The following is a 15,896-nucleotide window of genomic DNA, read 5'->3' on the forward strand; positions in this document are numbered from 1 at the left end:
AGTGTGAGAACAAGAAGAGGAAGAAGAAGAATTTTAAGAAGAATCAGGCCAAGAAGAAGAGTAATAAAAATAAGGCAAAAAAGAGTAAGAAGAATATTGTGAAGAATAGTAAGAAGAGGGGAAAGACAAAATGGCAGATGAAAAAGAAGAGGAGGAAGGAGAGTAAGAAGAGGGCAAAGAATAGTAAGAAGGGGAAGAAGAGAAAGAAGAAAAAGAGGAGGAAGAAGAGGAGAAGGAAGAAACAGAAGAGAAGAAAAAGAAGACAAGAGGAGGAGACTAAGGATGTGGTTCAACTTGTAGAATAGATGACATATATTTCAATGACTAGATTTGATCCCAAATGATCTCATGCCCATGCTCTATTATTCTCACAAATTGTATGAATTCAATATATCTGTATGTATAAAAATATGGGATATACTTATGCAAACTCACATCTAAGAAAGTAACTGTAAAAATATACAGGCAGGGGTGGGAAAAGAGGGAGGGGGCAGTGGTGGTGGGGATGGTGCACTGGTGAAGGGGGGTGTTCTGTTTATGACTGAAACCCAACTACAATCATGCTTGTAATCATGGTGCTTAAATGAAGATTTTTTTAAAAAAAAGAGGGAATTGCTTCAAAATCTCGCATGTAAACAGACCCTGAGAATCCAAGAAGGCACCAAGTTCGAAAAGGCCTTAACTACCTGAGGAAGGGTCTTTTTAAAAAGTTGTCTACTATTGTAGAAACTTTTCACTGCCTATACTTGCAGAGAGGGCATTTGAAAAAAGTAGCACCTGTAAAAAAGGAAGCTTGAAGAATAACCTGTACTGACGGGTATTAGAGCCCTGAAAAACCTTCGTTGTCTGTCCAAGAGGCATTCAGGAACAAAGGGGATGTAGCATAAATATTATTTGAGGCATAACTTCATCTGACATTCTAAAGATTTCTCAGCTCTAACATTGCATAAATTCAAGTATTCTTCATCTACTCTTACATAATAATAATTGTTCATTTTTCTTAGAGCCTCTTTTAACAATTAGTCAAATATATAAACACATCTTATTAGGAACATTTGCATAGATTTGAGTATTCTTTCTTTATTCTTACAGAATAATTCTGACTCTCAAATCTAGCTTTGCTGTTAGCCTACATGCATTCATATTAAGAGTTAACATTTTAAGTCCCAGTTCAGATTGCATAAACTGAAATAATGCCAAAATAATTATTAACACCAGTCTCTGGGAACTGACCTTTCAGGCTAAAAAAACTTCAGATACCAAAAGCAGCTCAAGAGTAAAACTACCGGGGCCGGAGAGATAGCATGGAGGTAAGGTGTTTGCCTTTCATGCAGAAGGGTGGTGGTTAAATCCCACCATCCTGTATGGTCCCCATGCCTGCCAGTTGCGATTTCTGAGTGTGGAGCCAGGAGTGACCCCTAAGCACTGCCAGGTGTGACCCAAAAACCAAAAAAAAAAAAAAAAGAGTGAAACTTCTCTTTTCCGAATATGCCTTGAACAATTTTTCCTGTGTCATTTGGTAAATAAATTTTGTTGATAATTTGTCTTGCCAAAAAATGGAATATGAGTCTTCCACCTTTTGCTTGGAATAAACAGAAGAGAGCTTGAACCCAACTTGTGTCTTTCGCCTCTGTCTCCCAAGTTAACTCTGTGTACCCACCTTTCAAGGGACCTGAGAAGATTCCTTAGTGTCAGGACTAATCAGTCTGAGACACACACAGTCACACTGTCATTCACACAGATATATACACATAGTCACACATACTGTCACACACACTCAAACATACACACCACAAACTTATACTCTCATGACTCACACATTTACATGTGATCACACATACTCATACATACAAATATAAATGAGCATGCATGGTGTGGAAGGTACTTGCCTTGCACTCAAGTGGCCCAAATTTGATTCTTGGCACCCCATATGGTACCCTGCACCCTACAAGGGATCCCTGAGCACAGAGCCAGGAGTAAGACCTGAGCACTGCAGGATGTGGTCCCAAGCATATTTTTAAAAATCATTAGATTTAAAAATTATAGCAAAATAATATAGGACCAGAGATATAATTGAGAAAAAGAGCACAAGGTTTACACAACTGAGACTCAGGGTCAGTGCTTGGCTCTGCAGATGCTCCTATCCTGGCACCTGCATGACAGCGAAAGGAAAACAATGAGTTGGTCCTCAAATCTGGAGAGGGCATGGAGATAGGGATTGGGTTGTGTTGGCCTTTAAACCATCTCGAAAAGGCTACACTCAATAGTTGATATTGGCACATAAAAGGATCCCTGATCCCAGCCCAGAAATGTGCCAAACTAACTGGTTATTCTCAGCACTAGCCCAGGAGAAATGTCAAGTATTTACCCAACTGTTGCTCCATGAAAGAAATAAAGTAACAAAAAAAGGAAAGAAAGAAAGAAAGAAAGAAGAGAAAAAGAGGAGCTGGAGAGATAGAATGGAGGTAGCACTTTTGCCTTGCATGCAGAAGAACGGTGGTTCAAATCCCAGCATCCCATATGATCCCCCCAGCCTGCCAGGAGCAATTTCTGAGCATAGAGCCAGGAATAACCCTGAGTGCTGCCGGGTGTGACCCATAAACCAAAAAAAATAAATAAATAAAAGAAAAGAAGAGAGAAAGGAAGGAAGGAAGGAAGGAAGGAAGGAAGGAAGGAAGGAAGGAAGAAAAAGAAAGAAAGGAAGAAAAAGAAAGAAAGGAAGAAAGAAAGAAAGAAAGAAAGAAAGAAAAATAAAGAAAGGAAGAAAAAGAAAGGAAGGAAGGAAGGAAGGAAGGAAGAAAGAAAGATAAAGAAAGGAAGAGAAAGAAAGGAAGAGAAAGAGAATATCACCATTTTGTCAACTTGTGGCTCCTCATAACTGGCCACGATTATGTCTTGAATATCAAGGTCTGATAAAATTTCAATTAGATGATCAGATGTAGCGCCATAGAGATAGCACAGTAGAGAGGGCAGGTGCCTTTCACATGGCCTACCTGGGTTCAATCTTTAGCATCCCATAGAGTCTCCTGAGCCCATCAGGATGACTTTCTGAGTGCAGAGCTGGGAGTAACCCCTGAGCACCACTGGGAGTGACCCCAAAACAAACAAACAAAAATAGGTTGATCAATGTAGGATGGAAGAATAGAACAGCACCCGAGAAACAGTTTCTTGCCCAGAGAGATTGGACAAGGGATAAGGCACCTACCTGCCTTGCCCTCTGCCTGGCTTGAATCTCTGGTACTGAAGATGGGTTTCCATGCACCTGCAGAGGTGACTTCCAAGTGCTGAGCCAGGAAGAGGACTGAGAGTTATTGGGTATAGTTTTAAGACAGAAATGAACAAACAAAAAATATATAACCTCTTTGAGAGAGAAAGACAAAAACGAACAAACAAAGATATATATAACCACTAACAGAGAGAGAAAGGCAAGCAGCCCAGAAGCTCAAGGATTAAGCACAGGTTCTGCTTCTAGAGACCCTGGGTTAAGTTATAGAACAGCATGGCCTGCTGGGAATGGCCCAGAGACTCCAGATCACAGAGCCTGAAGGAGACCTGAGCACTATTGTTTGTGGCCCCCAAACTGAAAAAATTTACAAAAAGCTCGGCTGGAGAGATAGTACAGGTGGAGGGTGTTTGCTTTGCATGCCACTTACCCAGGAGGGACCCAGTTTGATTCCCAGCATCCCATATGGTCCCCCAGCCTGCCAGTGGTGATTTCTGAGTGCATAGCAAGGAGTAACCCATAAGCACTGCTAAGTGTGGCCCACCCAGAAACCAATAAAATAATGAATTAATAAATATTGTTTAAAAAAAGAGGGGGACAAAGCAATAGCACAGCAGGGAGGGAATTTGCCTTGCACACTGCAATCTGTTTTTGATCCTCAGGTCCTCTCGGGTATTCTAAGCCTGCATGTGTGATTTCTGAGTGCAGAGTCAGGAGTAACCCCTGAACACTGCTGGGTGTGACCCCAAAACAAAACAATGAAACAAACAAAAATATAGTGATGATAATGAGTTTGGGTACAGAAAGCAGGTTCATCCTGGTTCTCACTATGGGTTTCTGGGGACCCATGTTCTATCTGTGACCCCTCTAAGCTGTGAGGCAGCAGGTAGGCTCTCTTCAGTGCTGTCCCTGATGGTGTTTCAGCCTCCCTCGTGATTATCCCTTCAGAAACCGAAACACTGGCTGGTCCGATGGCAGTGATTTATCAGAACTTATTAACATTAGTATCACAAAAGTTGGTATATAAACCCCCCTTCCCCACTGCTCAATTTAACTGGCTTTAAAAAAAAGAGAAACCAAAACACCAAACCAAATTTTACAAGCCCCTGATAGCCGGGGGCTCCCCAATCCCAAGCTTCCCACAGGGGCTGCAGCTGTTCCTTAGGTACAAAGCCTGCATACAGGTCAAGCCCTCAGATGGTAAGGGGTGTAGGGCTCCCACTGCTGCCACGGAGCTTAGGGTGCCTCTTCAAGCGACAACAGGGTCAGGGGTGCCTTCCTGGTTCCACCCACAGTCAAGAAGTCAGTGCGGCTACCCTGCCCACAGCTGGATGGCCCAGGAGCACTAGAGTCCCCTCCCCGTGTCAATCTATGAGTGCCACACCTCCTATAGCCACAACCTTCACTAGCTAATAGAGCAAGTGCAAATATCAGACTGAGTAGAAAGGTAGCGTGCAGGGCACCCATCCACATACGCACACAACTGAGCACATCAAGTGAAGCTTGCCTGCTGGGGATGCAAGACTCCAAGACCCCCCTCCTCACCTCCCCCCAAACCTCCTGGAAACAGTGTCTGGAAATCTTCGGTGCCTACCACTATGTGATAACCTTCCTCTTCATGGGTAAGAGTGGCTCAGGGTCCCTCCTTGGGGACAGGGCTGGAATCTCCCAGCGGAATGTGGGATCAGTAGTCACAAAATGGCACCAAAGAGCTGGATTTGGGACAATTCCCTCTGTTGTGCAGGGCCATTCTTCACCTTGCTCGGCATCTTCCTTCTCTTCACACCGCTCTGGTCGCTATCTGTGCTCTATGGAATCTGGATGATCATCGACTGGGACACACCCCACCAAGGTGAACTCAGATGGGGTAGGGAGTTGCCCTTCTGTGTGAGATTTTGTTTGGTGTTAGTGGGTCACATCCCAATCATGCTGGAGGCTGTTCTCTTGCGAGTGTTGGGGAGTGTAGCTCTTAATATAGTCTGACACCAACACAACCCACCAAAACTGAGTTGTTTCTTCCCTCCACTGCACTCTTTTCCAGGTTGTCGGAGCTCCCAATGGATTAGGAGTCTTTTCTTTTGGGACTACGGCAGGGATTATTACCCCATCAAGGTGACAGGTTGCCTTCCTGTTACAGACTCAGCTGGGGAAGTGGGTATAGACAGGTGTCCCTGGTAGAATCCACTCTCTCATCATGCTCCTTTGGGAGGGGCGGTTGGGGCCATACCCAATGGGTGATACTCAGTACTTTCCCTCTCCTGACTCTGCTTAATGATTACCCATAGCAATATATATAGGGTGTGTGTGTGTGTGTGTGTGTGTGTGTGTGTGTGTGTGTGTGTGTGTATACATATAGGACCCTATATATATAGGGTGCTAGAAAGCAAACCCAGATTGGCTCATGTGCAAATGCCCTCCCACTATGCTATGGCTCCGGCCCTCACATCTTGACCCCCCTCTCAAGACCGCTGTGCTCTTCCTTTCACTTTCTCTACCTACCCTTTACCCCCAACAAGCTGGTCAAGACAGCCGAGCTGCCCCCTGACCGGAACTATGTGCTGGGCGCGCACCCTCATGGTATCATGTGCATGGGACCTACCGGCAGCTTCCTCACTGGGAAAGGCTCATACAAGGTGTTCCCGGGACTGAGCTTGAAGTTAGGCACCCTGACCTTCCTCTTCAACCTGCCAGTCTATCGGGATTACCTGATGACCCTAGGTGAGTGACAGGGTCCCCCAATGCTACACATGTGTCCCTGTTAGGGTTTAAGTTGACACCCAGTACTGAGAGTCAAGACCACCTCCAATAATGCAAGGTACAAAAGGAGTTTATTTGGTTAACCAAGGTCCAAGCCTCATCCCACTAGGGTAGTCTTGGCAAGGACCTGAGTCAAATCCTCAAGCAGTTTATATAGCAATTACAAGTATTAACAGAACAATGATTTCATTGTATAGATGTCTTAACTAATCACTGATTTTTTCTGACTCAACCTTGGTTACCTAGGGATACTATAATTCGAAGCCTGGTTGTTGAGGGGGTATCTCTGATTCAAACCTTGGTCATCAAGGGATATTCATGGTTGTCAGGGGGATACTCTGGAGCAGAACCTGTTTGTTGGGAAATACTCTGATTCAGAGCCTGGCTGTCGAGGGTCACTCTGATTCAAACTTTTGGTTGTTAAGGGAGCCTTTTTCCAAGCTCAGTCAACCCTAGTTCCTTATTCCTGGAAGGCATCAACTTTGGTTTTATTTCTGAGTTAACTCTCTCACTCTCTATCTGCCTTCAGCTAGGATTGGAAATGTACACTTTACTAGGATTTGGGCTTGTCTTGGTCTAGAGTTCCTTATCATAGAGTTAGAGGGGGGAATCTTGGTTCTTGCATCCCCCCCCTCTGTCTTTGCCACAAGGAAAAATCATTTTCCCTTGTACAAGGGTTTAGGGTTTCTAGTTTAGATAGTCTTTTCCACCTCAAAACTGCAGAACTTCCTTAAGCAAGCAGAATACAGAAGCCAAAGCAATGTTAAGTGTTACCCCTCCCACAACTCACCTTCCTTCCTAGCTCACTGGTAGAGGCAGACCAGCCCACTTCTGGGATGGATCTATGGAAGGTATCCAAGGGGTTGCCTCAGGGAGGCAGAGGGTACTAACAGGGAGATTCGGAAAGAGAGTCAGGAAGAAGAAGCCTTGGGAGGAAGGAGCATGGAGAGTTAAGAGACAGGTTTAGATGTAGGTTAGCTGCAGAGAGGTTGCCTAAAAGGTTAGCTTAGAGGCCACATGTGGTGGTTAGGGCCTAATAATAAAGCTTCATGTCTCTGAAAATCTGACTGCTTGTGGATCATATTTTTGCTGCTATCCTGAACCTTCAGACCCTCCAGGCCAAAGAAGCTGAAGGTGTCTAGCCTGGACGAAAAAGGGTCCACCATCATCCACCACCATCCAGGACTTTTATTAATTTAATTATTTCAACAGTCTAGCAATGTGTTCTTATGCTTATGGGTAGAAATGGGGTGATGAGAAGATGTTATGATCTCCAAATATAAAGGTTTTGAAAATAATAATCAAGAGTTTAAGAAAGTTCATTGAAGATTAGTTAAAAGATATTTGAGAAATTAGTGATAGTCAACTTTTGACTGAACTGGAAGAAAACACATTTGGCTACAGTATATAAAGTCTACCAAAATGAGTGAGTGCTCTTCTTGGTATTCAAAAATCATTTCTGTTCAAATGCCATGTATAAATTATTAGTGGTATAGCTGGTGTCCAGTATGCTTTTTGCCTGTAAGCCCATAAACTGAAGCCAGGAGAATAATAAACTTCTACTTTCTGAGTGATATGTAAGATTAGATAGGTTTAAATGATTTTTGCATTTGCTGCATATCGCTTACCAGATTTGCCATTACTTTCTGCCCAAAATACTGATTAGTGTATCACAAAGAGCTTTATGCATATGGTCATGGTTTAGAAAATTGGATCTATAGAAATATGGGACATCTTATTGTGAGAAGTCCCCCAGACATTAATCAAATAGTTTCAAGATTTTTTGTGCATTCTGTAAATTTGAGAAAACATTGGCTTTTTCTTTTTCCTTAGTACTTTCAGTATTTGGTATGTTTGATGGCACTGTGTTGTTTTTCATAAACACAGGCAGGTAATAGGAAATCTGGGACCCCAGAACTCTATTTAGAGAAACAGTTGAAAGAAATTAAGGTTGAATGATAGGATCAGTTCCAGTAATAAGTGGTACTGTTTCAAGTACTCTGCTTACTCAGGAAGCCTGTAAAGGTAGATGGCCTTGGAAATCAATGATCGGCTAGATCTCTGCTGGCTGGCCAAGTTCAAGTCCTGCTCTCAACAAACTTCCAGAGGACAGAGCCTCTCCCAACTCTGGAGGGGGAGGGGATAGGATCCCTCCAGAACCCTGGAGGTCAGAATCTCTCCCAAACCCAGATGCGGGTGGCACAGGCTCAGGACACTTGGACAGAAAATGAGAGGACCAACGCCATTTCCTGGCTTATTGTGTTGAACTGACTGCTGCCTCCTAGACCTCATCTTTACCCTCTAGTGGCATGTAAGTATTAATGCCTTTAGGGGTAAATCACCTGCTCTGTCTTTAACCAATCCCCAGATGAAGTACTAATTAAATTAATAGGAGTCCTTGATGGTGGTGGATGATGATAGATAGATGATAGATGATAGATGGGTGGTGAGATCTTTCTAAACCTGCCTTGGCACCTGCAGTTTCTTTGGTCTGGCTGGTCTGAGGGTTTAGGATAACGGTGAAGAAAGATCCACAGCCAGTCAGTAGATTTCAGGAGACAAGCAGTTTTTTTTTGTTTGTTTGTTTGTTTTTGGTTTTTCGGGCCACACCCATTTGATGCTCAGGGGTTACTTCTGGCTAAGCGCTCAGAAATTGCCCCTGGCTTGGGGGGACCATATGGGACACCGGGGAATCAAACCGTGGTCGCTATCTTTTCTTGGCTAGCACTTGCAAGGCAGATACCTTACCTCTAGCGCCACCTCGCCGGCCCCAAGACAAACAGTTTTATTATAAGACCCTAGCCACCATCTGTGGTTTCTACGCTAAGCAAAGTTAAGCAGCCTCTCTGCATCAAACCATCTCTCATCTTCCCATCCTGCTTCCTCCTTAGGCTTCTTGCTGATTTTCCTGCTGCATCTCTTCTTCAATCCCTCTCTAAATCTCTCTATCAAACTCCAAGAGGCATTAATTACCACAGACCCCTCCCAGCAGTGTATGGGTCTCCCTCTACAGTGAGATAGGAAAAAGTTGGGGGAGGGGTTACACCCAGAAACTCTCTTTAAGTAATGGGGTGCCCCCAAATGGAGATTTCTCCAGTATTGCTGTGTTTATGCAAAGGAACAAGCCAACTTAGATTATTCAGCAATCTCTCAAGATTTAAGGTGACAGTGAAGAAAATAAATCTATTCTTTTATTCCTATAATTAAATTACATGCATTCTAGTGGGCCTATCTGAAAGCCCACTCCTCTGGGGGTAACCAATATGAAAGTGTGCTTACTGGTTGAAATAGATCAGGTTATAAAAAACTGAAAGCCTAAGGTGTCTGCCTTGCCAGCGCTAGCCTAGGACAGACTGTGGTTCGATCCCCTGGTGTCCCATATGGTCCCCCAAGCCAGGAGCGACTTCTGAGCGCATAGCCAGGAGTAACCCCTGAGCGTCACCGGGTGTGACCCAAAAAACAAAACAAAAAAAAAACAAAAAACAAACAAAAAACAAACAAACAAACAAAAAAAAACTGAAAGCTAGAAATACAATCACTAGTCTGAATAAGGAAAACCCAACCTGAATAGAAGAAGTAACTCAGAGCTGTGTTTATTGCCGTCTCCTCCAGGCAACCTCTGTAACACTAGGGAGCATATCCTGAAGAAGGCTGGTAGAGTGACTGCACAGATGCCAAAAGTCATTGGGAAAAAGATTTCCCCTGCCTAATTGATCTAATCCTCTTCAGGTGTTAAACTGCAGAACCCAACCTTTCGATAGCCTCTTGCCTCATGCTCTAAGGAGCATGAGGTAGGTCTTATAGTCCCTTGTCAGCTAGAATTCAATGAACTAAGGCCACTAACATCCATTGGAAGTTATATCTATCTCTTCTAGAGATTGGGGCAAATAGCAATAATTAACTTGGACACTAACATTTAAAGAGGACGGGTGGTATAAGGAAAGATGAAGCAAAAATTGCGGTCTCTCCTAGAAATGTTAAGGGTAAAAAAAAAAAAAATTAAACACCAGTGTAGGAGGCAGTTCTCTTGGGTCCGGAGCAGGAAAAAAACCGAATTAACAGATGTTTAAGCTACAGAAACCTTCTTTCCAAAGGAGCCTCCCCTCTCCTCACAGAATAGAATTATAAGGACTCCTGCACAATCATCTGACTCAACTTCCAGAAGCAGGGCAGAATGAAGATCATTCCTGATGTACCAGCTGACAGAGGTGGCTGTGGGACTGCTGACAAGAATGAACATCTGATTTATTTGTGGACTGTACTTGAACTATTTCCCAGACTGTAGGTGGAGAATTTGTGGGTCAAACTGTCACCCTGGGGACTCACCACAAGAATTTCCACTACTGAGGTGTGAGTCTTACCTGAGGTGAAACAGCCATAAATGTTGATGTTAGAATATAGTGAGACTTGGTTTGACATTGCTTTGGCTTCTGTACTCTGTTTGCTTAAGGAAGTTCCACAGTTTAGAGGAGGAAAAGACTAAACTAGAACCCCTAAACCCTTGTACAACAGGCTCCTCCCTGTTGCAAAGACAGAGGGGGGAACGCAAGAACCAAGATTCCCCCTCTAACTCTAGACTAAAAGAAACCCAAACCCTAGTAAAGTGTATTCCACTCCTAGCTGAAGGAGAGAGTGAGAGAGAGAGAGAGAGAGAGAGAGAGAGAGAGAGAGAGAGTTAACTCAGAAATAAAACTAAAATTGATGCCCTCCAGGAATAAGGAACTAGGGGTTGACTAGCTGGAAAAAAGGCTCCCTTAAAAAACCCCAAAGTTTGAACCAGAGTAACCCTTGACAGCCATGGTCTGAATCGAAGTATCTTCCAACAACCAGGTTCTGTATCAGAGTATCCCCCAGACAACCAGGAATATCCCTAGACAAGCAAAGAAATCAGTGATTAATTAAGACATTTAAACAATGAAATGATTATACTGTTACTGCTTCTGATTTTTTTCTTTCGGTTTTTGGGTCACACCCAGCAGCGCTCAGGGGTTACTCCTGGCTCTACTCTCAGAAATCGCACCTGGCAGGCTCGGGGAACCTTATGGGACACCAGAATTCAAATCACAGTCCTTCTGCATGCAAGGCAAACCCCCTATCTCCATGCTATCTCTCCGGCCTTGCTTGTGATTTCTATATAAAGTGCTTGAAGATTTGACTCAGAGTCCTTGCCAAGGCTCAGATCTCAGTTAGCAGATTAAACTCTCTTTTGCATATTGCATTATATAAGGTGGTTTTTGACTCTCAGAGGCGGTTGTCAACTTGAACCCTAACACCCCCAGCCGAGGGTCACAGTCTATCTCCCCTACAGGCCTGTGCCCCGTGAGTCACCAGAGCCTGGATTTCCTGCTGTCAAGTCGCCCCTTGGGGCAGGCCGTGATCATCATGGTGGGGGGCGCCCAGGAGGCTTTGCACACCACGCCGGGGACGCACCGTGTGATACTGCGCAACCGCAAAGGATTCGTGCGCCTGGCGCTGAGGCATGGGTCAGTATGAGTGAGGGGACACTACCAGGTATAGGGTGAGCACCCTCCTTGCCCTCTGATCTCCTGAGCCCGACAGGTTGTATGTTGTGTGCTCTGTACACTGAAGCCGGCTAGGCCTGGAGGTAAAGAAAAATAGAGCTTAGGCCTCCAGAGAGGGCTGTGACAGGGGCAGAGACACAGAGCCAGGTTTGGGGGCTACTTCCTGCTCTCCCAGAAACCCCAGGCTTGTAAGTCCAAACAAGACAGCGGATCCCCCCAGTGGGCAGAGCTCCACCTGGCCTCCCTGTACTGATACAGGACACTCCGTATCAGGGGATGCTTCCCATCCCATCAATTATGGCTGAGTTGGTGACTCGTTAGCTTTAGTGGGTTGGGGATGCAGAGGGAAGAAAAGCCTTGGAACCCATTACAATGATTCAGTAGAGCCGGTACTGCACCACAGTGATGTCACCCAATCGTCAGTGATGTCAGCTGAGGCCAAGCCTTCTCTGCAGAGCTAAGAAGAGGTCGCTTGGGGCTTCTGGGAAACCCAGCATCAGGCACTTTCTCCCAGAACCTTCTTTACACCTGGAATTTGCCCACCAGGGGACTGCATCCTTCTGGGCACCCTTTTATGGGGTACCCTGTCTCTCCGCAGGGCCTCCCTGGTGCCTGTGTACTCTTTCGGGGAGAACGATGTCTTCAGGGTCAAGAGGTTCGAGGAGGGCACCTGGCAGTATGTGGTACAGCTCGCCTTCAAGAAGATTTCAGGCTTCTCCCCATGCATCTTCTGGGGGCGCAGCCTCTTCTCCCCGAATTCGTGGGGGCTGCTGCCCCTACGAGTGCCCGTCACCACTGTGGGTAAGTCCTGCCTGCTTCCCAGGGAAGGCACAGGGTGGGTACCCCATGCTGCATGCCCACTGGCCCTGTCTCCCGCAGTGGGCCGCCCCATCCCAGTGCCCCAGGTGCTCCAGCCCTCCGAGGACCAGGTGAACCACTACCACCAGCTCTACATGCGCGAGCTGCAACAGCTGTTCGAGGATCACAAGGCCAGCTGCGGGGTGCCTGCCTCTGTTCAGCTTACTTTTAGCTAGGAACCCACTTCATCACACCCTCCCTCTCCCCCAGCATCCTGCCCTCCCACGCTGGAAAAAACCCATCTTCTGTCTTCTCCCAATAAAGCTGGTAGAACAAAAGGCTAAAAATTCTTTTTCAAGGGGCTGAAGTGATGGTGCAGCGGGAAGGCCTTGCACATGGCTATGCACATGTCAGATTTGGGTTCAGTAACCAGCATTTTGTAGAGTCACACAAGACTGTCAGGAGTAATCTCTGAGCACAGAAGCCAGAAATAAACCTCCAAGTGCTGAGAAGAAAACAGAGAGAGAGAGAGAGAGAGAGAGAGAGAGAGAGAGAGAGAGAGAGAGAGAGAGAGAGAGAGAGAGAGAGAGAGAGAGAGAGAGAGAGAGAGAAGAGAGAGAGAGAAGAGAGAGAGGAGAGAGAGAAGACAAGACAGAGAGAGAGAGAGAGAGAGAGAGAGAGAGAGAGAGAGAGAGAGAGAGAGAGAATTGTAGGGAGCTAGCCCAGGCAATGTAGCTAGCTCATTTGGGCATCCATGCCTAGAGACACTTCTGATGCCAGAGCTAGATATTGTGTCAGGTTCTCTTTTGTTGGGGCTGGGGTGTTGTTTCCAGTGTGGCCAGGGCTACATCCTGTTGGGGTCAAGTCCCTCATAAAGGTGGATTTTCTAGGGGTTACCCCAGGTATTACTCTCATCATAACTGCTCCTGTCATGTTGGAGACACGGGTAGTGTGCATGCAGTAGATTGAGCCCAGAAGGGCCTTCCAGAAGGGAATGAGACAGCCCTAGGTGCTGAGACTGAGAATTCTCTCTCTCTCTCTCTCTCTCTCTCTCTCTCTCTTTCTCTCTCTCTCTCTCTCTCTTTCTCTCTCTCTCTCTCTCACACACACACACACACTCATACAGTCACACAATCATACTCATGTGCTGCGGACCCTTTATCCTAATGAGATAAGAAGTCCCTAAGCATAACCTTAGTAAGTTCATTTTCCCACTGAGAGTCAAGCGGGAGCACGAAGAGGCGAATATGAAATACGAATTATGAAATATGAAATAAATGAGACCACACAGAATGCATGGGGACTTGCGTCTAGAAAGATGAAGACAAATTTATTTTTTGAGCTGGGTAACTTAAGGGTTGAGCTCTGGAATATGGGGTGTAATTTTGGAGATCAAAGAAAGTGGGAGATGGTCAGGGAAACAGAATGAAAAGCCATGGCTAAAATCTGCATATTAAAGAACCGATACTGAAGGTGAAAAGAAGTTTTGTTGTGGGTTAGCTTTGTTTTGGGTAAGCAGGAGAAACCAGATAATTTTCAGGGAAGTGGGAAGAGAGAGAAATGTTTTAGAGTCTTGGGGGAAAACTGAAAATTGCTTTACTCATGAGCTAAGTTTTGGGAAAAAACATGATCTTGGCGCCAAGGTAGCAGAGATCACAGAGAACTTGTCAGTGGGAGACTTTTGTCGGGATTTGTACTGTGCTTCTTTGTTAGAATGAAATATAGAGGCCTGATTTCTAATAATGGTCAAAAATAAAGAGAGAGAGATAGTTACAGCCACATTTAGAATTATCGCCAAACAATCCACGCAAAGGGTCAACTGATTTGACGGCTCTAAGCGGGCCTTTTTGGCAAATAATTCTTCTTCAGGAGTGCAACACTTCTGATGTGTGTGCCCTTCCTGAGTGGGGTGTAACACTCATGTACACACAATCACACACATACTCGTCATGCACTCACACAATCTTCAAACATGCATGTGCACTCACATACACATACAACCACATACATAGTTTCACACACATCGATGATCACAAGTTATCAAACATATATACACATTCTTACACTCACACAGTCACACTGTCTTGCCATGTACGTACTACCCAAGTTTGATTCCTGGCACCCATATGTTCCCCAGGAGTGATCCCTGAGCACAGAGCAGTAGTAAACCCTGAGCACCACAGGATGTGTCTCCAAGCATATTTTTTTAATTAATAGATTTAAAACCTTTAAAGTAACAACAATTTAGGACCAGGGATATATTTGAAGTGAAGAGCACACGGTTTACATATCTACTAATATTCTGGGTTCAGTGCCCAGCTCTACAGATGCTCCTTTCCTGGCACCTGCATAACAGTGAAGGAAATAAATTGTTCTTGATATCTGCAGAGGGCATGAAAATGATGTGGGTTGGTTTTGGTCTTTGGACCATATTGTTAGGCCACAAACATGAGTTGATACTAGTGCTCGAAGAGTACCTAATCCTAACCTAAAAATGTGCCTAACTGGTTATTCTGAACAGTGGTCCTGGAGAAATGTAAAGCATTTAACCAATCTTTGATACACAAAAGAGTGAAAGAAAGAAAGAGAAAGATGAAAGAAAGAATAAAAGAAAGCCTGAGCGGTGGTGCAAGCAGTAAGTGGTTCACCTTGCCTGGGCTAGCCTAGGATGGACAGCAGTTTGATCCCCCAGTGTCTCATATGGTCATCCAAGCCAGGAGTGATTTCTGAGCATATAGCCAGGAGTGTTACTGAGTGTGGCCCAACCCCCCCAAAAGACCCCCCAAAAATACAAAAATAAGAAAAAGAAAAAAGGAAATTAAGAAAGCAAGAAACAAAGAGAGAAAGAAAGAAAGAGAGAGAGAAAGAGAGAGAAGGAAAGGGAGAAAGATAGAAAGAGAGAGAGAAAGAGAGAGAGAAAGAAAGAGAGAGAAAGATAGAAAGATAGAGAGAGAGAGAAAGAGAGAAAGAGAGAGAAAGAAAGGGAGAAAGATAGAAAGAGAGAGAAAGAAATGAAGAAAGAAAGAAAGAAGAAAGAAAGAAAGAAAGAAAGAAAGAAAGAAAGAAAGAAAGAAAGAAAGAAAGAAAGAAAGAAAGAAAGAAAGAAAGAAGGAAGGAAGGAAGGAAGGAAGGAAGGAAGGAAGGAAGGAAGGAAGGAAGGAAGAGAAAGGAAGGAAGGAAGAGAAAGAAAGGAAGGAAGGAAAGAAGAAAGAAAGAAAGAAAGAAAGAAAGAAAGAAAGAAAGAAAGAAAAAGAAAGAAAAGAGAAAAGAAGAAAGAAGAAGAAAGAAAGAAAAGAATAGAAAGAAAAGAAAGAAAGAGAAGAAAGAGGAAGAAAAGAAAGAAGAGAAAAAAGAAAGAAAGAAAAAGGAAGGAAGGAAGAGAAAGAAAGAAAGAAAGAAAAAGAAAGAAAAGGAAAAGAAAGAAAGAAAGAAAGAAAGAAAGAAGAAAGAAAAGGAAGAAAGAAAGAAAGAAAGAAAGAAGAAAGAAAGAAAGAGAAAGAAAGAAAGAAAGAGAAAGAAAAAAAAGAAAAGAAAGAAAGAAAGAAGAAAAAGAGAGGAAGGAAGGGAAGGAAGGAAGGAAGGAAGGAAGGAAGGAA

General features: G+C 44.3%; 1 protein-coding gene across 1 annotated transcript; it reads left to right on the plus strand.

The window, feature by feature from the left end:
* Window positions 1–4,739: 4,739 nt before the first annotated feature.
* On the plus strand, window positions 4,740–12,536 carry LOC126029930 (2-acylglycerol O-acyltransferase 3-like). Its single transcript, XM_049788165.1, has 7 exons — window positions 4,740–4,845; window positions 4,968–5,075; window positions 5,265–5,335; window positions 5,740–5,941; window positions 11,289–11,463; window positions 12,101–12,303; window positions 12,382–12,536. Exons 1-7 carry the CDS (start codon window positions 4,740–4,742, stop codon window positions 12,534–12,536), a joined length of 1,020 nt encoding a protein of 339 aa, XP_049644122.1.
* The last annotated feature ends 3,360 nt before the right edge of the window (window positions 12,537–15,896 follow it).

Source organism: Suncus etruscus, chromosome 15, assembly GCF_024139225.1.
Source record: "Suncus etruscus isolate mSunEtr1 chromosome 15, mSunEtr1.pri.cur, whole genome shotgun sequence".
In the NCBI taxonomy this organism is placed as follows: Eukaryota; Metazoa; Chordata; class Mammalia; order Eulipotyphla; family Soricidae; genus Suncus; species Suncus etruscus.